The following is a 27,039-nucleotide window of genomic DNA, read 5'->3' on the forward strand; positions in this document are numbered from 1 at the left end:
CCCCTACCCCACAGGTGTCAAACTCAACCCCGCCCCTACCCCACAGGTGTCAAACTCAACCCCGCCCGTACCCCAAAGGTGTCAAACTCAATCCCAGCCCTTACCTCACAGGTGCCAAACTCAACCCCAGCCCCTACCCACAGGTTCCAAACTCAACCAGCCCCTACCCAACAGGTGTCAAACTCAACCCCAGCCCTTACCCCACAGGTGTCAAACTCAACCCCAGCTCCTTAATTGGTTAGTTAGGAACTCCCCACACCTGGTTGTCTAGGTCTTAATTGGTTAGTTAGGAACTCCCCACACCTGGTTGTCTTGGTCTTAATTGGTTAGTTAGGAATTCCTCTCACCTGGTTGTCTAGGTCTTAATTGGTTAGTTAGGGACTCTCCTCACCTGATTGTCTAGGTCTTAATTGGTTAGTTAGGAACTCCCTCACCTGGTTGTCTTGGTCTTAATTGGTTAGTTAGGAATTCCCCTCACCTGGTTGTCTAGATCTTAATTGGACACATATTGAAAGGAAATAGCAAAAATTAGCATATACTCACCCCTCTCCTAACCCCTGACTCTCCTACAGGTGGATGTGTACCCAGAGCTTCACCTCCCCCAGTACAACCTGTGTGATCCCTGACCTCTGACCTCTCCTACAGGTGGACGTGTACCCAGAGCTCCATCTCTCTCCAGTACAACCTGTATGATCCCTGACCTCTCTCCTACAGGTGGACGTGTACCCAGAGCTCCATCTCTCTCCAGTACAACCTGTATGATCCCTGACCTCTGACCTCTCTCCTTCAGGTGGACATGTACCCAGAGCTCCATCTCTCCCCAGTACAACCTGTGTGATCTCTGACCTCTGACCTCTCTCCTACAGGTGGACGTGTACCCAGAGCTCCATCTCACCCCAGTACAACCTGTATGAACCCTGACCTCTGACCTCTCTCCTACAGGTGGACATGTACCCAGAGCTCCATCTCTCCCCAGTACAACCTGTATGAACCCTGACCTCTCTCCTACAGGTGGACATGTACCCAGAGCTCCATCTCTCCCCAGTACAACCTGTATGATCCCTGACCTCTGATCTCTCTCCTACAGGTGGACATGTACCCAGAGCTCCATCTCTCCCCAGTACAACCTGTGTGAGCAGATGGTTCAGATTCGAGACGACCACATCCGGTTCATCTCTGAGCTGGCTCGCTACAGTAACAGTGAGGTAGTGACCGGCTCAGGCCTGGACAGTCATAAGTCAGACGAGGAGTACAGGGAACTGTTTGACCTGGCACTCAGAGGGTTACAGCTGCTGTCCAAGTGGAGCACACACGTCATGGAAGTGGTGAGTAGGGGAACGGGGTGTGTTTGTGTGCACGCTTTATGTTAAAGAAGGGGTCGTGTCCACCTGCTTGGTCCCATATATTTTTTTTATTTATTATTTTAATTAAGTCATTATATTCTACCTGGTTTTGTGATTTTCTCTCTCTCCCTCAGTACTCGTGGAAGTTGGTCCACCCAACAGATAAGTTCTGTAACAAGGACTGTCCTGGCACAGCGGAGGAGTATGAGAGAGCTACACGTTACAACTACACCTCAGAGGAGAAGTTTGCCCTGGTCGAGGTCATCGCCATGATCAAGGGACTGCAGGTCAGAAACACACACTGTACATATAGACAGCTAGGTCATGACATCGTTGGGACGCTTACAGAATAGTAACATAGCAGCATTTCACCACCGTGAGTCTTGGTCGAAGTGTAGCTACTTTGGTGTTGATGATGATGATGATGATGATGATGGTATCTGTGTTGTAGGTGTTGATGGGTCGTATGGAGAGCGTATTCAACCAGGCCATAAGGAACACCATCTATGCAGCCCTGCAGGACTTTGCCCAGATGACCCTCAGAGAGCCTCTACGTCAGGCCGTACGCAAGAAGAAGAACGTTCTCATCAGGTACCAATCTGCCTTCACTCATTCTTGTTCAACTGTTAACATATTTCAGGCAAGAGATCCTCTTAAGAGGTACTTTAGCATCTTGTTTTCTAGGTGGTCTTGATGAAAAACACCTTGAAATAAAGGCTCAAGTCCCCTGAAAGGCTCAAGTGTACATACGGCACAATTCTCACTGTTTGCTAGAGACAGTAGAACCATGTAGAACCATGGACCTTCCATAGTTAGCTAGGCTGCTTCCTAAATGGCCCCCTATACCTATGGCTCCTGGTCAAAAGTAGTGCACTATATAGGGAATAGGGTGCCATTTGGGACGTACAAATAGTCATTCTCTATAATGCTGATTCTCTGATAACCTTTTGTCTCTCTCTAGTGTCCTGCAGGCGATCCGTAAGACCATCTGTGACTGGGAGGGGGCTCGGGAGCCTCCCAATGACCCCTGTCTCAGGGGGGAGAAGGACCCCAAGGGAGGGTTCGACATCAAGGTGCCCCGCAGAGCTGTGGGACCTTCGAGCACACAGGTACACCAGGGGAGAGAGGGAAGGGTAACAGAGGGCTAGGGGATTTAGGAAGAGACTGATGTGACTCGGGGACAGTGGCAGGCTGTAGGGACAGGATCAGGTACAGGGACTTTGTAAGGGAATAGACTATTTAGACTTTTCTCTCTCTCTTCCTCCCTCTCAAGCTGTACATGGTTCGTACCATGCTGGAGTCGTTGATAGCCGATAAGAGTGGTTCTAAGAAGACTCTACGCAGCAGTCTGGATGGACCCATAGTACTGGCTATAGAAGACTTCCACAAACACTCCTTCTTCTTCACACACCTGCTCAACTTCAGCGGTATGTACACACACACACACACACACACACACACACACACACACACACACACACACACAGGATAATGCTTTCTTACACTACCAACAATCAATTGATCACCTTCAATCCTCACCTTGTTCTTTTTTCTTTCCTTCACCTCCCATCCTGGTCATAATATCATGTTATTTATCTCCTGTCATAATATCATGTTATTTATCTCCTGTAATAATATCATGTTATTTATCTCCTGTCATAATATCATGTTATTTATTTCCTGTCATAATATCATGTTATTTATCTCCTGTAATAATATCATGTTATTTATCTCCTGTCATAATATCATGTTATTTATCTCCTGTCATAATATCATGTTATTTATCTCCTGTCATAATATCATGTTATTTATCTCCTGTCATAATATCATGTTATTTATCTCCTGTCATAATATCATGTTATTCCCGTCCCGTCCTGTAATAATATCATGTTATTCCCGTCCTGTAATAATATCATGTTATTCCCCTCCCGTCCTGTAATAATATCATGTTATTCCCCTCCCGTCCTGTAATAACATCATGTTATTCCCCTCCCGTCCTGTAATAACATCATGTTATTTCCCTCCCGTCCTGTAATAATATCATGTTATTCCCCTCCCGTCCTGTAATAACATCATGTTATTTCCCTCCCGTCCTGTAATAACATCATGTTATTCCCCTCCCGTCCTGTAATAACATCATGTTATTCCCCTCCCGTCCTGTAATAACATCATGTTATTCCCCTCCCGTCCTGTAATAATATCATGTTATTTCCCTCCCGTCCTGTAATAATATCATGTTATTCCCCTCCCGTCCTGTAATAACATCATGTTATTCCCCTCCCGTCCTGTAATAACATCATGTTATTCCCCTCCCGTCCTGTAATAACATCATGTTATTCCCCTCCCGTCCTGTAATAATATCATGTTATTCCCCTCCCGTCCTGTAATAATATCATGTTATTTCCCTCCCGTCCTGTAATAATATTGTGGTGGTGCTGCAGCACTGCAGTGACCTGTCTAAGCTGTGGTTCAGAGAGTTCTTCCTCTAGTAATAATATAATAATATCATGTTATTCCCTTCCCGTCCTCCAGAGGCGCTGCAGCACTGCAGTGACCTGTCTAAGCTGTGGTTCAGAGAGTTCTTCCTCTAGTAATAATATCATGTTATTCCCTTCCTGTCCTCCAGAGGCACTGCAGCACTGCAGTGACCTGTCTAAGCTGTGGTTCAGAGAGTTCTTCCTCTAGTAATAATATAATAATATCATGTTATTCCCTTCCTGTCCTCCAGAGGCGCTGTAGCACTGCTGTGACCTGTCTAAGCTGTGGTTCAGAGAGTTCTTCCTCTAGTAATAATATAATAATATCATGTTATTCCCTTCCTGTCCTCCAGAGGCGCTGTAGCACTGCTGTGACCTGTCTAAGCTGTGGTTCAGAGAGTTCTTCCTCTAGTAATAATATAATAATATCATGTTATTCCCTTCCTTTCCTCCAGAGGCGCTGCAGCACTGCAGTGACCTGTCTAAGCTGTGGTTCAGAGAGTTCTTCCTCTAATAATATTATAATAGAGTACCACAGTAAATTGGCTACTTTTCTTTAAATGGACACTTCTCTCATCTTGACACAGTAGCTGTTAGCACAGGTGTCCGCTAGAGATGACTTGCAGGGATTTGTAGTTTTGCATGATGTCTACTTTGATGCTAATGAGCACTTTTGAATGTGAGAGTAAAAGTTACCTTGACCAAGAGAGTTACATGGTTATCAAAACTTCACGCCAGGGTAAGCCTACATGAAACACAGAACTTTTTAAAAGTGTTTCTAAAATCCCCTATGGGCAAAATTAACAGTGGAAAAACGATTGGAACCATTTCCTTGTTTCACCGCTAGGTTTTATGGGTATTATGACACCTCCACTACTATATTGTAGTTCCCCCTCCCATCCTGTAGAGGCGCTGTAGCACTGCTGTGACCTGTCTTAGCTGTGGTTGAGAGTTCTTCCTCTAGTAATAATATAATAATATCATGTAATTCCCTTCCTGTCCTCCAGAGGCGCTGTAGCACTGCTGTGACCTGTCTAAGCTGTGGTTCAGAGAGTTCTTCCTCTAGTAATAATATAATAATATCATGTTATTCCCTTCCTGTCCTCCAGAGGCGGTGCAGCACTGCAGTGACCTGTCTAAGCTGTGGTTCAGAGAGTTCTTCCTCTAGTAATAATATAATAATATCATGTTATTCCCCTCCCGTCCTGTAATAATATCATGTTATTTCCCTCCCGTCCTGTAATAATATTGTGGTGGTGCTGCAGCACTGCAGTGACCTGTCTAAGCTGTGGTTCAGAGAGTTCTTCCTCTAGTAATAATATAATAATATCATGTTATTCCCTTCCTGTCCTCCAGAGGCGCTGTAGCACTGCAGTGACCTGTCTAAGCTGTGGTTCAGAGAGTTCTTCCTCTAGTAATAATATAATAATATCATGTTATTCCCTTCCTGTCCTCCAGAGGCACTGCAGCACTGCAGTGACCTGTCTAAGCTGTGGTTCAGAGAGTTCTTCCTCTAGTAATAATATAATAATATAATGTTATTCCCTTCCTGTCCTCCAGAGGCGCTGCAGCACTGCAGTGACCTGTCTAAGCTGTGGTTCAGAGAGTTCTTCCTCTAGTAATAATATAATAATATCATGTTATTCCTTTCCTGTCCTCCAGAGGCGCTGTAGCACTGCAGTGACCTGTCTAAGCTGTGGTTCAGAGAGTTCTTCCTCTAGTAATAATATAATAATATCATGTTATTCCTTTCCTGTCCTCCAGAGGCGCTGTAGCACTGCAGTGACCTGTCTAAGCTGTGGTTCAGAGAGTTCTTCCTCTAGTAATAATATAATAATATCATGTTATTCCCTTCCTGTCCTCCAGAGGCGCTGTAGCACTGCAGTGACCTGTCTAAGCTGTGGTTCAGAGAGTTCTTCCTCTAGTAATAATATAATAATATCATGTTATTCCCTTCCTGTCCTCCAGAGGCGCTGCAGCACTGCTGTGACCTGTCTCAGCTGTGGTTCAGAGAGTTCTTCCTGGAGCTGACCATGGGTCGCAGGATACAGTTCCCCATCGAAATGTCCATGCCCTGGATCCTCACAGACCACATACTGGAGACCAAGGAGCCATCCATGATGGAGTAAGACACTGTTTAGACCACTCTGTGTGTGTGTGTGTGTGTGTGTGTGTGTGTGTGTGTGTGTGTGTGTGTGTGTGTGTGTGTGTGTGTGTGTGTGTGTGTGTGTGTGTGTGTGTGTGTGTGTGTGTGTGTGTGTGTGTGTGTGTGTGTGTGTGTGTGTGTGTGTGCAGGTCAGGGAGAGGAAAAGACAGGAGTAGAGGGAGACGGAAAGTGACGGACAGATATTGTCTCTCTGTTGTCATGGTGTCCATGCTAAGTCTGTATGTGTTTGTGTCTGCTGATGCCCTCCTGCCTGTTGTTTCTCCCAGGTATGTGTTGTACCCTCTGGACCTCTACAATGACAGTGGCTACTACGCTCTGACCAAGTTCAAGAAACAGTTCCTCTACGATGAGATAGAGGCTGAGGTAAACTAGCACGAAACAAAGATGGCCGCCTCAGAAATCAAATAATGACAAGTCATTTATCACCGATCCCCACAAGAGTAGTGAGTTAGGGATGCTGTTTTTCCTACAGGTGAACCTGTGCTTCGATCAGTTTGTCTACAAGCTGGCTGACCAGATATTTGCCTACTACAAAGCCATGTCTGGAAGGTAAGAGACGGCTGGAGACACCACAGTAAACAGATACAAGACTGAATCATGTTGACGAGGGGAATTAAATCAAGCAGTGAAGGATGTTGTTGTGTGTTTTTGTCCACAGTGTCCTCCTGGACAAGCGTTTCAGGGCAGAGTGTAAAAACTATGGTGTGATCATCCCCTACCCCCCCTCCAATCGTTATGAGACCCTGCTCAAACAGAGACATGTACAGGTAGGTCTGTCCTACACCACCCTGGGTGACCACATGTCTGGGATTATCTGGGACAGTCCCGCGTCCCGCATCCAAGAAATCATATCCCACATTTTATTAACAAATTAAAACACCACAAATTTACAATAAAAGGTCGATTTGTCCCGTATTTCAGTCAGACTTCCTATTGATTTGATGAGAATTGACATTCCAGCCTGTCTCTCTTGCAGTCACTCTGCCCTTATGACAAGGTATTATACGGGGGTGTTAAACACGTCTCCAGTCATATTCTCTGCACCGCATCACATTTTTCAAATCCTTTCAGGCTAAATTCAAGCTAAACTTGGAGAGGACAATTTACTACTTACAAAAAGTGTGTCTAACGAAGAGCTAGAAAAGTAAGTAAAGGGCAGTGGGGTCTGTTTGTGTTTATGAACAGAGCCCCAGGACCAGCTTGCTTAGGAGACTCTTCTACAGGTTCATCTCTCTGTAGGTGATGGCTTTGTTATGGAAGGTTTGGGAACTCTCTTTCTCTTCCTTTCTTTCTCTCTCTCTCTCTCTCTCTCTCTCTCTCTCTCTCTCATCCTGTCCTCTCTCTCTCTCTCTCTCATCCTGTCCTCTCTCTCTCTCTCTCTCATCCTGTCCTCTCTCTCTCTCTCTCTCATCCTGTCCTCTCTCTCTCTCTCTCTCATCCTGTCCTCTCTCTCTCTCTCTCTCTCTCTCATCCTGTCCTCTCTCTCTCTCTCTCTCTCTCTCATCCTGTCCTCTCTCTCTCTCCAGCTCCTGGGTCGCTCCATTGATCTGAACCGTCTGGTCACCCAGAGGATCTCGGCAGCCATGTACAAGTCTCTGGACCAGGCCATCAGCCGCTTTGAGAGTGAAGACCTCACCTCCATAGTGGTGAGAACACCAGGGCAGGGGCATACTGTATACTGTGGTCTCAACCTTCCCACACACCACACAACCAACACTCCTTCACACTCCTAGCCCTGGGTCAAAAGTACTCTCTCAGATAGCATACTGTCAGTCACATATCACACCCCAGGCTCACTCTCATGGGTCCTGTCCTGTCCTCTTGGCCCTATGCTCCACTGGCCACAATATTACCTGCTTTTATTCTATCTCATCATTATCTCTGTCTGTCTGTCTGTCTGTGTCTGTCTGTCTGTCTGTCTGTCTGTCTGTCTGTCTGTCTGTCTGTCTGTCTGTCTGTCTGTCTGTCGCTGTCTGTCTGTCTGTCTGTCTGTCTGTCTGTCTGTCTGTCTGTCTGTCTGTCTGTCTGTCTGTCTGTCTGTCTGTCTGTCTGTCTGTCTGTCTGTCTGTCTGTCTGTCTGTCTGTCCAATCCACCCATCAGGAGTTGGAGTGGTTGATGGACATCAACAGACTGACTCATCGTCTGCTCTCCAAGCACATGACCCTGGACAGCTTCGACGCCATGTTCCGCGAGGCCAACCACAATGTGTCCGCTCCCTACGGACGCATCACGCTCCATGTCTTCTGGGAACTCAACTTTGACTTCCTCCCCAACTACTGCTACAACGGCTCCACCAACCGGTCAGTGGTAGGGGGAAGGGGGGGGCGTTTTTGGTAGTCTGGACATGTTCACAAGCTTACGGTTCTTGGGCAGCTGATTGCCGGTCTACCAAAACATTGCTCAGGTTCAGCGGTTTGTTACCTATAGTCCATTTAGGCATTACCTAAGTGGACTCCTGCTCATGACCCCTGAACTCTATCTCATTCCCTGTGTCCTCAGCTTCGTTCGGACTGCCATCCCCTTTACCCAGGAGCCTCAGCGAGACAAGCCGGCGAACGTGCAGCCGTACTACCTGTATGGGTCTAAGGTATGTACTATATACTGTCTGCTATTCAGATTCAACTATAGAAATGGTACCTATTTTTAGAGCACTTTTGAGAGCATGTTTCTGATGTAGTTTTTCCTCTCTCTCCCTCTCTCTCCCTCGCTCCCTCTCTCTCTCCCTCCCTTCCTCCCTCTCTCTCTCTCTCCCTCTCTCTCTCCCTCTCTCTCTCTCTCTCCCTCTCTCTCTCCCTCTCTCCCTCTCTCCCTCTCTCCCTCTCTCTCTCCCTCCTCCAGCCTCTGAACATTGCCTACTCACACATCTATAGCTCCTACAGGAACTTCGTAGGCCCGCCCCACTTCAAGACCATCTGCCGTCTCCTTGGTTACCAGGGCATCGCCGTGGTGATGGAGGAACTGCTCAAGATAGTCAAGAGCCTGGTATTATGGGCTATTTGTCTCTCATTATTGTCTGAATGTACTCCTACATAGCAGCCTCTGTTAAAAAAAAGTATATCCAACTAATCTCCTCTATTTTTATCCTCCCCCTCTGATACTTCCTCCCCCTCCCCCGCTGATACTTCCTCTCCCTCTGATACTTCCTCTCCCTCTGATACTTCCTCCCCCTCTGATACTGCCTCTCCCTCTGATACTTCCTCTCCCTCTGATACTTCCTCTCCCTCTGATACTTCCTCTCCCTCTGATACTTCCTCTCCCTCTGATACTTCCTCCCCCTCTGATACTGCCTCTCCCTCTGATACTTCCTCTCCCTCTGATACTTCCTCTCCCTCTGATACTTCCTCTCCCTCTGATACTTCCTCCCCCTCTGATACTTCCTCCCCCTCTGATACTTCCTCCCCCTCTGATACTTCCTCCCCCTCTGATACTTCCTCCCCCTCTGATACTTCCTCCCTCTCTGATACTTCCTCCCTCTCTGATTCTTCCTCTGATACTTCCTCTCCCTCTGATACTTCCTCCCCCTCTGATACTTCCTCTCCCTCTGATACTTCCTCTCCCTCTGATACTTCCTCTCCCTCTGATACTTCCTCTCCCTCTGATACTTCCTCTCCCTCTGATACTTCCTCTCCCTCTGATACTTCCTCTCCCTCTGATACTTCCTCCCCCTCTGATACTTCCTCCCCCTCTGATACTTCCTCCCCCTCTGATACTTCCTCCCCCTCTGATACTTCCTCCCCCTCTGATACTTCCTCCCCCTCTGATACTTCCTCCCCCTCTGATACTTCCTCTCCCTCTGATACTTCCTCTCCCTCTGATACTTCCTCTCCCTCTGATACTTCCTCTCCCTCTGATACTTCCTCCCCCTCTCCCTCTGATACTTCCTCCCCCTCTGATACTTCCTCCCCCTCTGATACTTCCTCTCCCTCTGATACTTCTTCTCCCTCTGATACTTCCTCTCCCTCTGATACTCCTCCCCCTCTCCCTCTGATACTTCCTCCCCCTCTCCCTCTGATACTTCCTCTCCCTCTGATACTTCCTCTCCCTCTGATACTTCTTCTCCCTCTGATACTTCCTCTCCCTCTGATACTTCCTCTCCCTCTGATACTTCCTCTCCCTCTGATACTTCTTCTCCCTCTGATACTTCCTCTCCCTCTGATACTTCTTCTCCCTCTGATACTTCCTCCCTCTCTGATTCTTCCTCTGATACTTCCTCTCCCTCTGATACTTCCTCCCCCTCTGATACTTCCTCTCCCTCTGATACTTCTTCTCCCTCTGATACTTCCTCTCCCTCTGATACTTCCTCTCCCTCTGATACTTCCTCTCCCTCTGATACTTCCTCCCCCTCTTCTCTTCCCTACCTAGTTGCAAGGCACTATCCTGCAGTATGTGAAGACTCTGATCGAGGTCATGCCCAAGATCTGTCGCCTGCCGCGCCACGAGTACGGATCCCCAGGTCGGTTCATTGTAGAGGAGAGGTAGTTCAGTGAACCCACAGCAGATGTCTAGGCTTTAGCTCAGAGGGCTAACACAGGCATGACTCGTACAGACAACCCAGGTTTGAAACCCGGTCAGTCCCAGACAATAACACGTCCTCTTGTTGTCCCATCATATTATAGTCCTCTGACAGATCAGATGAGATATGCTTGATTAGCATGTTTCTCTATGAGCAGGGATTATAGGCTGGGTAGATTAGTGGTGTTCTGTACTGTAACAGGCTGTACTTCTTGTATGCCTGATCTCTGTCAGCTCTTCCTGATCCTCCTGGAGCTATAGCTCCTGGTTTAGCTGCTGCACAAGATAGACATACAGACAGGCAGAGAGTTTGGTGACGGAGCAGACATCGTCATCACCATGACATAGTTGATAATCCTACCATACCTGGATGTTCAGAGATCCCATCATGAGACTGATGTGTGTTTATCAGTCAAGGACAGTCCCTTTCATAGTATTTAACTCCATGTGATCGGATCTGGATCTGTTATTTTAACTTTGTAGATGTAACTTTTAACTGTGTTCTGGCCGTAATAGCATTGTCCTCTTAAATCTCCTCCGGACACAGCCAGAAAAGGACTGGCCACCCCTCAGAGCCTGGTTCCGCTCTAGGTTTCTTCCTAGGTTCCTGCCTTCTAGGGAGTTTTTCCTAGCCACTGTGCTTCTGCATCTGCATTGCTTGCTGTTTGGGGTTTCTGTAAAAGTGCTGATGTAAAAAGGGCTTTATAAAATACATTGATTGATTGTCCTTCCCTGCCAGGTATCCTGGAGTTCTTCCACCACCAGCTGAAGGACATTATAGAGTACGCAGAGCTGAAGACGGATGTCTTCCAGAGTCTCAGGGAGGTGGGGAACGCCATCCTCTTCTGTCTGCTCATCGAACAAGCTCTGGTGAGTCCCTCCTCTACTCCTTATTCACCTCTATCCCTTCCTCTCCTCTGTTCTGTCCTCCCCTTCCCCCATCCTCTTCTGTTCACCTGTATCCCTTCTTTTCTCTTACTCCTTTCCTCTTCCCCTCTCTCTCCTCTCCCCTCTTTCTCCTCTCCCCCTATCCTACTCTCATCACCTCTCTCCTCTCTCTCCTCTCCCCCTATCCTACTCTCATCACCTCTCTCCTCTCCCCTCTTTCTCCTCTCCCCCTATCCTACTCTCATCACCTCTCTCCTCTCTCTCCTCTCCCCCTATCCTACTCTCATCACCTCTCTCCTCTCTCTCCTCTCCCCCTATCCTACTCTCATCAACTCTCTCCTCTCCCCTCTCTCTCCCTCTCCCCCTATCCTACTCTCATCACCTCTCTCCTCTCCTCTCCCCTCTCTCTCCTCTCCCCCTATCCTACTCTCATCACCTCTCTCCTCTCCCCTCTCTTTCCTCTCCCCCTATCCTACTCTCATCACCTCTCTCCTCTCCCCTCTCTTTCCTCTCCCCCTATCCTACTCTCATCACCTCTCCCCTCTCTTTCCTCTCCCCCTATCCTACTCTCATCACCTCTCCCCTCTCTTTCCTCTCCCCCTATCCTACTCTCATCACCTCTCCCCTCTCTTTCCTCTACCCCTATCCTACTCTCCATCACCTCTCTCCTCTCTCTCCTCTCCCCCTATTCTACTCTCATCACCTCTCCCCTCTCTCCTCTCTCTTCTCTCCCCCTATCCCACTCTCATCACCTCTCCCCTCTCTCCTCTCTCTCTCCTCTCCCCCTATCCCACTCTCATCACCTCTCCCCTCTCTCCTCTCTCTCCTCTCCCCCTATCCTACTCTCATCACCTCTCTCCTCTCCCCTCCCCCTATCCTACTCTCATCACCTCTCTCCTCTCCTCTCCCCCTATCCTACTCTCATCACCTCTCTCCTCTCCCCTCCCCCTATCCTACTCTCATCACCTCTCTCCTCTCCCCTCTCTCCTCTCCCCCTATTCTACTCTCCATCACCTCTCTCCTCTCCCCTCTCTTTTCCTCTCTTCTATTCCTCCTATTCCCACTTTCTCTTCTATAATTCTTTCTCTCTCTCAGGGTCACCTTTGCATGCTCAGAAATGTGTACTGTTACTTGTCAGGCGATTTCTCCTCCTTTGGTTTTCTGTCTGTTTGAATATATCTGTTTCTATCTGTCTCAATAAAGTTTCACCCTCCAGAAATGTCGATATTGACTGTATCTGAATTGCAACTCTATTCTTTATTTCACGCTGGCAACTACCACAGGTGGTAAGAATCTAGCTCTTGGCTTTAGTAACAAACACACACCTTGACTGATCTCTCCATCTCTCTCCATCTCTCTCTCTCTGTTCGTTTGGGCTGCCATAAACCCTGACTGATCTCTCCATCTCTCTCTCTCTCTCTCTCTCTCTGTTGGTTTGGGCTGCCACACACCCTAACTCATCTCTCTCTCTCTCTCTCTCTCTCTCGGTTTGGGCTGCCGTGTATCTCTGTTTTTCTATTCAACATCTTACTCTGACACCCAAAGTTTAACCTCCGGAGGGTCATGAAAGCCAAGGATTGAGATTAAAAAATGTTTTAAGAAAGTAAAGAACATCCAAGAATACAATCATTATTCTATGATGGGAAATACCAGAAATAGATGGATAATAAAAAGTGACTATCTTAAAGTATCTCTTCATGTCCTTGGCTCCCATGTGTGTTTCTGGGTGGCTGTCTGTTAAGTATGTGTTCAACTTCACACCTCCATACTCTCTGTCTACACTGGCCTCTCTCTCAATGCCTGTCACTCTTTACACCCTCATACCCTCTGGTCTGTCTCATTCTCTGACTACCTTGTGTGTGTGTGTGTGTGTGTGTATATAGTGTGTGTTTGTACTGGCTGATCACAGCATGCAGATCATTCTGTCTTCCATAGTGTTTTACTGGAGCTTTCCTGATCTGGATCTCTTGTTGTTTGCTGATTCTCTTTGTTCTATTGGTTCTAACACCACAAGTTTAACCATGCATTTAGTTCCATATTCCAGCCATTCCTATTGGTTAACCAGACCTGAGTAACAGTAGCCTGTAGTGTGACTGAGGGGGGAGGTGACCAGAGGTTAGGTCAGACCTATGACACGTCAGACCAGTGTGATGTACTGTACTACACATCCTCCTGTGCTTAGTGGCACCGCCTCCTGTGCTTAGTGGCACCGCCTCCTGTACTTAGTGGCACCGCCTCCTGTGCTTAGTGGCACCGCCTCCTGTACTTAGTGGCACCGCCTCCTGTGCTTAGTGGCACCGCCTCCTGTGCTTAGTGGCACCGCCTCCTGTGCTTAGTGGCACCGCCTCCTGTGCTTAGTAGCACCGCCTCCTGTGCTTAGTGGCATCGCCTCCTGTGCTTAGTGGCACCGCCTCCTGTACTTAGTGGCAACTTAGTGGCACAGCCTCCTGTACTTAGTGGCACAGCCTCCTGTACTTAGTGGCACGTCCTCCTGTACTTAGTGGCACAGCCTCCTGTACTTAGTGGCACAGCCTCCTGTACTTAGTGGCACGTCCTCCTGTACTTAGTGGCACGTCCTCCTGTACTTAGTGGCACAGCCTCCTGTACTTAGTGGCACAGCCTCCTGTACTTAGTGGCACAGCCTCCTGTACTTAGTGGCACGTCCTCCTGTACTTAGTGGCAAGTCCTCCTGTACTTAGTGGCACGTCCTCCTGTACTTAGTGGCACGTCCTCCTGTACTTAGTGGCACGTCCTGCTGTACTTAGTGGCACGTCCTCCTGTACTTAGTGGCACGTCCTCCTGTACTTAGTGGCACGTCCTCCTGTACTTAGTGGCACGTCCTCCTGTACTTAGTGGCACGTCCTCCTGTACTTAGTGGCACGTTCTCCTGTACTTAGTGGCACGTCCTCCTGTACTTGGTGCATGAGTCATACACCTGCCTAGGGTTATCTCCTCATAATGTACTAGTCTACTACTCTCACTTATACACACATTCTCACAGCTTATGTACCTCTGACTCCACTCCTTACTAATGAGTTCTCAACACCTCCCTCCCATCACCACTAACCACCCCATGTAGTGTAGATGTGTCCAGGAGAGATGTTAGGCTGTTGTTCAATATCACCTCTCCCTCCCTCTGTCTGTGTGTGTTAACCACAGTCCCAGGAGGAGGTGTGTGACCTGCTTCATGCAGCCCCCTTCCAGAACATCCTCCCCAGGGTCTACATCAAAGGTATGTGAATCAGGCCCAGGTGTGTGGATCCAGATTGAGATCAAGGTGGATGGGTGGGATAAGGCAGTCAATATTATGCATATCTGACTGATGTGTGTGTGTGTAGAGGGGGAGCGTCTGGAAGTCAGGATGAAGAGGCTGGAGGCGAAGTATGCTCCTCTCCACCTGGTGCCCCTCATCGAGAGGCTGGGGACCCCTCAGGTGAGCTGTACCTGCTTGTCATCACCATCCATACCTCATCACCTGGCTCTCTGTCCTGACCCACAGCTGTTAGACAGTTTCGGCAATCTTGGTTTGAAATGTAGAAATTTGAAAGGGCAGCCATATTGACACCAAAGTTCCAAAACAATTAAACTTTCCCTATTTATCTGATCCACCTTACTCCCTGTTCTCCTTCCTTCCTTCCTTCCTTCCTTCCTTCCTTCCTTCCTTCCTTCCTTCCTTCCTTCCTTCCTTCCTTCCTTCCTTCCTTCCTTCCTTCCTTCCTCTCCTAATGTTTCCTTTCCTCCTCTTTTTCAGCAAATAGCTATAGCCCGTGAGGGGGATCTGTTGACCAAGGAGCGTCTTTGCTGTGGCCTGTCCATGTTCGAGGTGATCCTTACGAGGATCCGTAGTTTCCTGCAGGACGCCGTGTGGCGAGGCCCGCCTCCCACCAATGGCGTGATGCATGTGGATGAGTGTATGGAGTTCCACCGCCTCTGGAGTGCCATGCAGTTTGTTTACTGCATACCCGTCGGCACTCACGAGTTCACCGCAGAGTAAGTTACTGTAGAGGGCATGGCAGCATACTCACAAACACACAGTAAGGAGAGAGTTGCTGTAGAGGGCATGGCAGCGTACTCACACACACACAGTAAGGAGTGAGTTACTGTAGAGGGCATAGAAGCATACTCACACAGTAAGGAGAGAGTTACTGTAGAGGGCATGGCAGCGTACACTCACACACAGTAAGGAGTGAGTTACTGTAGAGGGCATGGCAGCTTACTCACACAGTAAGGAGTGAGTTACTGTAGAGGGCATGGCAGCGTACTCACACAGTAAGGAGTGAGTTACTGTAGAGGGCATGGCAGCGTACTCACACAGTAAGGGGTGAGTTACTGTAGAGGGCATGGCAGCGTACACTCACACAGTAAGGAGTGAGTTACTGAAGAGGGCATGGCAGCGTACTCACACAGCAAGGAGTGAGTTACTGTAGAGGGCATGGAAGCGTACTCGCACAGTAAGGAGTGAGTTACTGTAGAGGGCATGGCAGCGTACACTCACACACACAGTAAGGAGAGAGTTACTGTAGAGGGCATGGCAGCGTACTCACACAGTAAGGAGTGAGTTACTGTAGAGGGCATGGAAGCGAACACTCACACACACAGTAAGGAGTGAGTTACTGTAGAGGGCATGGCAGCGTACTCACACAGTAAGGAGTGAGTTACTGTAGAGGGCATGGCAGCGTACACTCACACACACAGTAAGGAGTGAGTTACTGTAGAGGGCATGGCAGCGTACACTCACACACACAGTAAGGAGTGAGTTACTGTAGAGGGCATGGCAGCGTACTCACACAGTAAGGAGTGAGTTACTGTAGAGGGCATGGCAGCTTACTCACACAGTAAGGAGTGAGTTACTGTAGAGGGCATGGCTGCGTACACTCACACACACAGTAAGGAGTGAGTTACTGTAGAGGGCATGGCAGCATACTCACACAGTAAGGAGAGAGTTACTGTAGAGGGCATGGCAGCGTACTCACACACACACAGTAAGGAGTGAGTTACTGTAGAGGGCATGGCAGCGTACACTCACACACACAGTAAGGAGTGAGTTACTGTAGAGGGCATGGCAGGGTACTCACACAGTAAGGAGTGAGTTACTGTAGAGGGCATGGCAGCGTACTCACACAGTAAGGAGTGAGTTACTGTAGAGGGCATGGCAGCGTACACTCACACACACAGTAAGGACTGAGTTACTGTAGAGGGCATGGCCGCATACTCACACAGTAAGGAGAGAGTTACTGTAGAGGGCATGGAAGCGTACTCACACAGTAAGGAGAGAGTTACTGTAGAGGGCATGGCAGCGTACTCACACACACACAGTAAGGAGTGAGTTACTGTAGAGGGCATGGCAGCGTACACACACACACAGTAAGGAGTGAGTTACTGTAGAGGGCATGGCAGCATACTCACACAGTAAGGAGAGAGTTACTGTAGAGGGCATGGAAGCGTACTCACACAGTAAGGAGAGAGTTACTGTAGAGGGCATGGCAGCGTACTCACACACACACAGTAAGGAGTGAGTTACTGTAGAGGGCATGGCAGCGTACACTCACACACACAGTAAGGAGTGAGTTACTGTAGAGGGCATGGCAGCATACTCACACAGTAAGGAGTGAGTTACTGTAGAGTGCATGGCAGCATACTCGCACAGTAAGGAGTGAGTTACTGTAGAGGGCATCGCAGCATACTCACACACATAGTAAGGAGTGAGTGACTGTAGAGGGCATGGCAGCGTACTCACACAGTAAGGAGTGAGTTACTGTAGAGGGCGTGGCAGCATACTCACACACACAGTAAGGAGTGAGTTACTGTAGAGGGCATGGCAGCATACTCACACACAGTAAGGAGTGAGTTACTGTAGAGGGCATGGCAGCATACTCACACACACAGTAAGGAGTGAGTTACTGTAGAGGGCATGGCAGCGTACTCACACAGTAAGGAGTGAGTTACTGTAGAGGGCATGGCAGCATACTCAAACACACAGTAAGGAGTGAGTTACTGTAGAGGGCATGGCAGCGTACTCACACAGTAATGAGTGAGTTACTGTAGAGGGCATGGCAGCATACTCACACACACAGTAAGAATTGAGTTACTGTAGAGGGCATGGCAGCGTACACACACACACAGTAAGGAGTGAGTTAATGTAGAGGGCATGGTAGAATACTCACACACACACACAGTAAGGAGTGCGTTATTGTAGAGGGCATGGCAGCGTACTCACACAGTAAGGAGAGAGTTACTGTAGAGGGCATGGCAGCGTACATTCACACACACAGTAAGGAGTGAGTTACTGTAGAGGGCATGACAGCGTACTCACACAGTAAGGAGTGAGTTACTGTAGAGGGCATGGTAGCATACTCACACACAGTAAGGAGTGAGTTACTGTAGAGGGCATGGCAGCATACTCACACACACAGTAAGGAGTGAGTTACTGTAGAGGGCATGGCAGCGTACTCACACAGTAAGGAGTGAGTTACTGTAGAGGGCATGGCAGCATACTCAAACACACAGTAAGGAGTGAGTTACTGTAGAGGGCATGGCAGCGTACTCACACAGTAAGGAGTGAGTTACTGTAGAGGGCATGGCAGCATACTCACACACACAGTAAGAATTGAGTTACTGTAGAGGGCATGGCAGCGTACACACACACACAGTAAGGAGTGAGTTAATGTAGAGGGCATGGTAGAATACTCACACACACACACAGTAAGGAGTGCGTTATTGTAGAGGGCATGGCAGCGTACTCACACAGTAAGGAGAGAGTTACTGTAGAGGGCATGGCAGCGTACATTCACACACACAGTAAGGAGTCAGTTACTGTAGAGGGCATGACAGCGTACTCACACAGTAAGGAGTGAGTTACTGTAGAGGGCATGGTAGCGTACTCACACAGTAAGGAATGAGTTACTGTAGAGGGCATGGTAGCGTACTCACACAGTAAGGAATGAGTTACTGTAGAGGGCATGGCAGCGTACTCACACACACACAGTAAGGAGTGAGTTACTGTAGAGGGCATGGCAGCATACTCACACAGTAAGGAGAGAGTTACTGTAGAGGGCATGGCAGCATACTCACACAGTAAGGAGAGAGTTACTGTAGAGGGCATGGAAGCGTACTCACACAGTAAGGAGAGAGTTACTGTAGAGGGCATGGAAGCGTACTCACACAGTAAGGAGTGAGTTACTGTAGAGGGCATGGCAGCATACTCACACAAACAGTAAGGAGTGAGTTACTGTAGAGGGCATGGCAGCGTACTCACACTGTAAGGAGTGAGTTACTGTAGAGGGCATGGCAGCATACTCACACACACACACACACAGTAAGGAGTGAGTTACTGTAGAGGGCATGGCAGCATACTCACACAGTAAGGAGTGAGTTACTATAGAGGGCATGGAAGCATACTCACACAGTAAGGAGTGAGTTACTGTAGAGGGCGTGGCAGCATACTCACACACACAGTAAGGAGTGAGTTACTGTAGAGGGCATGGCAGCATACTCACACACACAGTAAGGAGTGAGTTACTGTAGAGGGCATGGCAGCATACTCACACACACAGTAAGGGGTGAGTTACTGTAGAGGGCATGGCAGCGTACTCACACAGTAAGGAGTGAGTTACTGTAGAGGGCATGGCAGCATACTCAAACACACAGTAAGGAGTGAGTTACTGTAGAGGGCATGGCAGCGTACTCACACAGTAAGGAGTGAGTTACTGTAGAGGGCATGGCAGCATACTCACACACACAGTAAGAATTGAGTTACTGTAGAGGGCATGGCAGCGTACACACACACACAGTAAGGAGTGAGTTAATGTAGAGGGCATGGTAGAATACTCACACACACACAGTAAGGAGTGCGTTATTGTAGAGGGCATGGCAGCGTACTCACACAGTAAGGAGAGAGTTACTGTAGAGGGCATGGCAGCGTACATTCACACAAACAGTAAGGAGTGAGTTACGGTAGAGGGCATGACAGCGTACTCACACAGTAAGGAGTGAGTTACTGTAGAGGGCATGGTAGCGTACTCACACAGTAAGGAATGAGTTACTGTAGAGGGCATGGCAGCGTACTCACACACACACAGTAAGGAGTGAGTTACTGTAGAGGGCATGGCAGCATACTCACACAGTAAGGAGAGAGTTACTGTAAAGGGCATGGAAGCGTACTCACACAGTAAGGAGAGAGTTACTGTAGAGGGCATGGCAGCGTACTCACACACACACAGTAAGGAGTGAGTTACTGTAGAGGGCATGGCAGCATACTCACACAGTAAGGAGAGAGTTACTGTAGAGGGCATGGCAGCGTACTCACACAGTAAGGAGTGAGTTACTGTAGAGGGCATGGCAGCGTACTCACACAGTAAGGAGTGAGTTACTGTAGAGGGCATGGCAGCATACTCACACAGTAAGGAGTGAGTTACTGTAGAGGGCATGGCAGCATACTCACACAGTAAGGAGTGAGTTACTGTAGAGGGCATGGCAGCGTACTCACACAGTAAGGAGTGAGTTACTGTAGAGGGCATGGCAACATACTCACACAAACAGTAAGGAGTGAGTTACTGTAGAGGGCATGGCAGCGTACTCACACAGTAAGGAGTGAGTTACTGTAGAGGGCATGGCAGCGCTCACACTCACACACACAGTAAGGAGAGAGTTACTGTAGAGGGCATGGCAGCGTACTCACACAGTAAGGAGTGAGTTACTGTAGAGGGCATGGAAGCATACTCACACAGTAAGGAGTGAGTTACTGTAGAGGGCATGGCAGCATACTCACACACACAGTAAGGAGTGAGTTACTGTAGAGGGCATGGCAGCATACTCACACAGTAAGGAGTGAGTTACTGTGGAGTGCATGGCAGCATAAACACACACGCACAGTAAGGAGTGAGTTACTGTTGAGGGCATGGCAGCGTACTCACACAGTAAGGAGTGAGTTACTGTAGAGGGCATGGCAGCGTACTGACACAGTAAGGAGTGAGTTACTGTAGAGGGCATGGCAGCGTACACACACACAGTAAGGAGTGAGTTACTGTAGAGGGCATGGCAGCATACTCAAACACACACAGTAAGGAGTGAGTTACTGTAGAGGGCATGGCAGCGTACTCACCCAGTAAGGAGTGAGTTACTGTAGAGGGCATGGCAGCGTACATTCACACACACAGTAAGGAGTGAGTTACTGTAGAGGGCATGGCAGCATACTCACACACACAGTAAGGGGTGAGTTACTGTAGAGGGCATGACAGCGTACTCACACAGTAAGGAATGAGTTACTGTAGAGGGCATGGCAGCGTACTCACACACACACAGTAAGGAGTGAGTTACTGTAGAGGGCATGGCAGCATACTCACACAGTAAGGAGAGAGTTACTGTAGAGGGCATGGAAGCGTACTCACACAGTAAGGAGAGAGTTACTGTAGAGGGCATGGCAGCGTACTCACACACACACAGTAAGGAGTGAGTTACTGTAGAGGGCATGGCAGCATACTCACACAGTAAGGAGAGAGTTACTGTAGAGGGCATGGCAGCGTACTCACACAGTAAGGAGTGAGTTACTGTAGAGGGCATGGCAACATACTCACACAAACAGTAAGGAGTGAGTTACTGTAGAGGGCATGGCAGCGTACTCACACTGTAAGGAGTGAGTTACTGTAGAGGGCATGGCAGCATACTCACACACACACACACAGTAAGGAGTGAGTTACTGTAGAGGGCATGGCAGCATACTCACACAGTAAGGAGTGAGTTACTGTAGAGGGCATGGAAGCATACTCACACAGTAAGGAGTGAGTTACTGTAGAGGGCATGGCAGCATACTCACACACACAGTAAGGAGTGAGTTACTGTAGAGGGCATGGCAGCATACTCACACAGTAAGGAGTGAGTTACTGTGGAGTGCATGGCAGCATAAACACACACGCACAGTAAGGAGTGAGTTACTGTTGAGGGCATGGCAGCGTACTCACACAGTAAGGAGTGAGTTACTGTAGAGGGCATGGCAGCGTACTGACACAGTAAGGAGTGAGTTACTGTAGAGGGCATGGCAGCTTACACACACACAGTAAGGAGTGAGTTACTGTAGAGGGCATGGCAGCATACTCAAACACACACAGTAAGGAGTGAGTTACTGTAGAGGGCATGGCAGCGTACTCACCCAGTAAGGAGAGAGTTACTGTAGAGGGCATGGCAGCGTACATTCACACACACAGTAAGGAGTGAGTTACTGTAGAGGGCATGGCAGCATACTCACACACACAGTAAGGGGTGAGTTACTGTAGAGGGCATGACAGCGTACTCACACAGTAAGGAATGAGTTACTGTAGAGGGCATGGCAGCGTACTCACACACACACAGTAAGGAGTGAGTTACTGTAGAGGGCATGGCAGCATACTCACACAGTAAGGAGAGAGTTACTGTAGAGGGCATGGAAGCGTACTCACACAGTAAGGAGAGAGTTACTGTAGAGGGCATGGCAGCGTACTCACACACACACAGTAAGGAGTGAGTTACTGTAGAGGGCATGGCAGCATACTCACACAGTAAGGAGAGAGTTACTGTAGAGGGCATGGCAGCGTACTCACACAGTAAGGAGTGAGTTACTGTAGAGGGCATGGCAGCGTACTCACACAGTAAGGAGTGAGTTACTGTAGAGGGCATGGCAGCGTACTCACACAGTAAGGAGTGAGTTACTGTAGAGGGCATGGCAGCATACTCACACAGTAAGGAGTGAGTTACTGTAGAGGGCATGGCAGCGTACTCACACAGTAAGGAGTGAGTTACTGTAGAGGGCATGGTAGCGTACTCACACACACACACACACACACACAGTAAGGAGTGAGTTACTGTAGAGGGCATGGCAGCATACTCACACAGTAAGGAGAGAGTTACTGTAGAGGGCATGGTAGCGTACTCACACAGTAAGGAATGAGTTACTGTAGAGGGCATGGTAGCGTACTCACACAGTAAGGAATGAGTTACTGTAGAGGGCATGGTAGCGTACTCACACAGTAAGGAATGAGTTACTGTAGAGGGCATGGCAGCGTACTCACACACACACAGTAAGGAGTGAGTTACTGTAGAGGGCATGGCAGCATACTCACACAGTAAGGAGAGAGTTACTGTAGAGGGCATGGCAGCATACTCACACAGTAAGGAGAGAGTTACTGTAGAGGGCATGGAAGCGTACTCACACAGTAAGGAGAGAGTTACTGTAGAGGGCATGGCAGCGTACTCACACACACACAGTAAGGAGTGAGTTACTGTAGAGGGCATGGCAGCATACTCACACAGTAAGGAGAGAGTTACTATAGAGGGCATGGCAGCGTACTCACACAGTAAGGAGTGAGTTACTGTAGAGGGCATGGCAGCGTACTCACACAGTAAGGAGTGAGTTACTGTAGAGGGCATGGCAGCATACTCACACAGTAAGGAGTGAGTTACTGTAGAGGGCATGGCAGCATACTCACACAGTAAGGAGTGAGTTACTGTAGAGGGCATGGCAGCGTACTCACAAAGTAAGGAGTGAGTTACTGTAGAGGGCATGGCAGCATACTCACACAAACAGTAAGGAGTGAGTTACTGTAGAGGGCATGGCAGCGTACTCACACTGTAAGGAGTGAGTTACTGTAGAGGGCATGGCAGCATACTCACACACACACACACACAGTAAGGAGTGAGTTACTGTAGAGGGCATGGCAGCATACTCAAACACACACAGTAAGGAGTGAGTTACTGTAGAGGACATGGCAGCGTACTCACCCAGTAAGGAGAGAGTTACTGTAGAAGGCATGGCAGCGTACATTCACACACACAGTAAGGAGTGAGTTACTGTAGAGGGCATGGCAGCATACTCACACACACAGTAAGGGGTGAGTTACTGTAGAGGGCATGGCAGCGTACTCACACAGTAAGGAGTGAGTTACTGTAGAGGGCATGGCAGCATACTCACACACACAGTAAGAATTGAGTTACTGTAGAGGGCATGGCAGCGTACACACACACAAAGTAAGGAGTGAGTTAATGTAGAGGGCATGGTAGAATACTCACACACACACAGTAAGGAGTGCGTTATTGTAGAGGGCATGGCAGCGTACTCACACAGTAAGGAGAGAGTTACTGTAGAGGGCATGGCAGCGTACATTCACACACACAGTAAGGAGATGAGTTACTGTAGAGGGCATGGCAGCGTACTCACACACACACAGTAAGGAGTGAGTTACTGTAGAGGGCATGGCAGCATACTCACACAGTAAGGAGAGAGTTACTGTAGAGGGCATGGCAGCGTACTCACACAGTAAGGAGTGAGTTACTGTAGAGGGCATGGCAACATACTCACACAAACAGTAAGGAGTGAGTTACTGTAGAGGGCATGGCAGCGTACTCACACTGTAAGGAGTGAGTTACTGTAGAGGGCATGGCAGCATACTCACACACACACACACAGTAAGGAGTGAGTTACTGTAGAGGGCATGGCAGCATACTCACACAGTAAGGAGTGAGTTACTGTAGAGGGCATGGAAGCATACTCACACAGTAAGGAGTGAGTTACTGTAGAGGGCATGGCAGCATACTCACACACACAGTAAGGAGTGAGTTACTGTAGAGGGCATGGCAGCATACTCACACAGTAAGGAGTGAGTTACTGTGGAGTGCATGGCAGCATAAACACACACGCACAGTAAGGAGTGAGTTACTGTTGAGGGCATGGCAGCGTACTCACACAGTAAGGAGTGAGTTACTGTAGAGGGCATGGCAGCGTACTGACACAGTAAGGAGTGAGTTACTGTAGAGGGCATGGCAGCTTACACACACACAGTAAGGAGTGAGTTACTGTAGAGGGCATGGCAGCATACTCAAACACACACAGTAAGGAGTGAGTTACTGTAGAGGGCATGGCAGCGTACTCACCCAGTAAGGAGAGAGTTACTGTAGAGGGCATGGCAGCGTACATTCACACACACAGTAAGGAGTGAGTTACTGTAGAGGGCATGGCAGCATACTCACACACACAGTAAGGGGTGAGTTACTGTAGAGGGCATGACAGCGTACTCACACAGTAAGGAATGAGTTACTGTAGAGGGCATGGCAGCGTACTCACACACACACAGTAAGGAGTGAGTTACTGTAGAGGGCATGGCAGCATACTCACACAGTAAGGAGAGAGTTACTGTAAAGGGCATGGAAGCGTACTCACACAGTAAGGAGAGAGTTACTGTAGAGGGCATGGCAGCGTACTCACACACACACAGTAAGGAGTGAGTTACTGTAGAGGGCATGGCAGCATACTCACACAGTAAGGAGAGAGTTACTGTAGAGGGCATGGCAGCGTACTCACACAGTAAGGAGTGAGTTACTGTAGAGGGCATGGCAGCGTACTCACACAGTAAGGAGTGAGTTACTGTAGAGGGCATGGCAGCGTACTCACACAGTAAGGAGTGAGTTACTGTAGAGGGCATGGCAGCATACTCACACAGTAAGGAGTGAGTTACTGTAGAGGGCATGGCAGCGTACTCACACAGTAAGGAGTGAGTTACTGTAGAGGGCATGGTAGCGTACTCACACACACACACACACACACACAGTAAGGAGTGAGTTACTGTAGAGGGCATGGCAGCATACTCACACAGTAAGGAGAGAGTTACTGTAGAGGGCATGGTAGCGTACTCACACAGTAAGGAATGAGTTACTGTAGAGGGCATGGTAGCGTACTCACACAGTAAGGAATGAGTTACTGTAGAGGGCATGGTAGCGTACTCACACAGTAAGGAATGAGTTACTGTAGAGGGCATGGCAGCGTACTCACACACACACAGTAAGGAGTGAGTTACTGTAGAGGGCATGGCAGCATACTCACACAGTAAGGAGAGAGTTACTGTAGAGGGCATGGCAGCATACTCACACAGTAAGGAGAGAGTTACTGTAGAGGGCATGGAAGCGTACTCACACAGTAAGGAGAGAGTTACTGTAGAGGGCATGGCAGCGTACTCACACACACACAGTAAGGAGTGAGTTACTGTAGAGGGCATGGCAGCATACTCACACAGTAAGGAGAGAGTTACTATAGAGGGCATGGCAGCGTACTCACACAGTAAGGAGTGAGTTACTGTAGAGGGCATGGCAGCGTACTCACACAGTAAGGAGTGAGTTACTGTAGAGGGCATGGCAGCATACTCACACAGTAAGGAGTGAGTTACTGTAGAGGGCATGGCAGCATACTCACACAGTAAGGAGTGAGTTACTGTAGAGGGCATGGCAGCGTACTCACACAGTAAGGAGTGAGTTACTGTAGAGGGCATGGCAGCATACTCACACAAACAGTAAGGAGTGAGTTACTGTAGAGGGCATGGCAGCGTACTCACACTGTAAGGAGTGAGTTACTGTAGAGGGCATGGCAGCATACTCACACACACACACACACAGTAAGGAGTGAGTTACTGTAGAGGGCATGGCAGCATACTCAAACACACACAGTAAGGAGTGAGTTACTGTAGAGGACATGGCAGCGTACTCACCCAGTAAGGAGAGAGTTACTGTAGAAGGCATGGCAGCGTACATTCACACACACAGTAAGGAGTGAGTTACTGTAGAGGGCATGGCAGCATACTCACACACACAGTAAGGGGTGAGTTACTGTAGAGGGCATGGCAGCGTACTCACACAGTAAGGAGTGAGTTACTGTAGAGGGCATGGCAGCATACTCACACACACAGTAAGAATTGAGTTACTGTAGAGGGCATGGCAGCGTACACACACACAAAGTAAGGAGTGAGTTAATGTAGAGGGCATGGTAGAATACTCACACACACACAGTAAGGAGTGCGTTATTGTAGAGGGCATGGCAGCGTACTCACACAGTAAGGAGAGAGTTACTGTAGAGGGCATGGCAGCTTACATTCACACAAACAGTAAGGAGTGAGTTACTGTAGAGGGCATGACAGCGTACTCACACAGTAAGGAGTGAGTTACTGTAGAGGGCATGGTAGCGTACTCACACAGTAAGGAATGAGTTACTGTAGAGGGCATGGCAGCGTACTCACACACACACAGTAAGGAGTGAGTTACTGTAGAGGGCATGGCAGCATACTCACACAGTAAGGAGAGAGTTACTGTAAAGGGCATGGAAGCGTACTCACACAGTAAGGAGAGAGTTACTGTAGAGGGCATGGCAGCGTACTCACACACACACAGTAAGGAGTGAGTTACTGTAGAGGGCATGGCAGCATACTCACACAGTAAGGAGAGAGTTACTGTAGAGGGCATGGCAGCGTACTCACACAGTAAGGAATGAGTTACTGTAGAGGGCATGGCAGCGTACTCACACAGTAAGGAGTGAGTTACTGTAGAGGGCATGGCAGCATACTCACACAGTAAGGAGTGAGTTACTGTAGAGGGCATGGCAGCATACTCACACAAACAGTAAGGAGTGAGTTACTGTAGAGGGCATGGCAGCGTACTCACACTGTAAGGAGTGAGTTACTGTAGAGGGCATGGCAGCATACTCACACACACACACACACACACAGTAAGGAGTGAGTTACTGTAGAGGGCATGGCAGCATACTCACACAGTAAGGAGTGAGTTACTGTAGAGGGCATGGAAGCATACTCACACAGTAAGGAGTGAGTTACTGTAGAGGGCATGGAAGCATACTCACACAGTAAG

At 48.6% G+C, this 27,039-nt stretch overlaps 1 protein-coding gene across 1 annotated transcript in view; it reads left to right on the forward strand.

Moving 5' to 3' along the window:
* The window catches only part of LOC106592010 (cytoplasmic FMR1-interacting protein 2), a 76,764-nt gene that overhangs the window by 42,248 nt on the left and 7,477 nt on the right, over positions 1 to 27,039 (forward strand). The window contains 18 exon segments of the mRNA XM_045724189.2: positions 1,088 to 1,325; positions 1,478 to 1,630; positions 1,795 to 1,934; positions 2,305 to 2,452; positions 2,617 to 2,770; positions 5,789 to 5,945; positions 6,254 to 6,350; positions 6,460 to 6,536; positions 6,646 to 6,754; positions 7,514 to 7,633; positions 8,089 to 8,288; positions 8,488 to 8,575; positions 8,827 to 8,970; positions 10,351 to 10,441; positions 11,240 to 11,370; positions 14,548 to 14,620; positions 14,727 to 14,821; positions 15,140 to 15,378. Of these exon segments, the coding sequence (XP_045580145.2) occupies positions 1,088 to 1,325; positions 1,478 to 1,630; positions 1,795 to 1,934; positions 2,305 to 2,452; positions 2,617 to 2,770; positions 5,789 to 5,945; positions 6,254 to 6,350; positions 6,460 to 6,536; positions 6,646 to 6,754; positions 7,514 to 7,633; positions 8,089 to 8,288; positions 8,488 to 8,575; positions 8,827 to 8,970; positions 10,351 to 10,441; positions 11,240 to 11,370; positions 14,548 to 14,620; positions 14,727 to 14,821; positions 15,140 to 15,378 (2,454 nt within the window).

The sequence above is a fragment of the Salmo salar genome, chromosome 09, assembly GCF_965601325.2.
Source record: "Salmo salar chromosome 09, fSalSal1, whole genome shotgun sequence".
In the NCBI taxonomy this organism is placed as follows: Eukaryota; Metazoa; Chordata; class Actinopteri; order Salmoniformes; family Salmonidae; genus Salmo; species Salmo salar.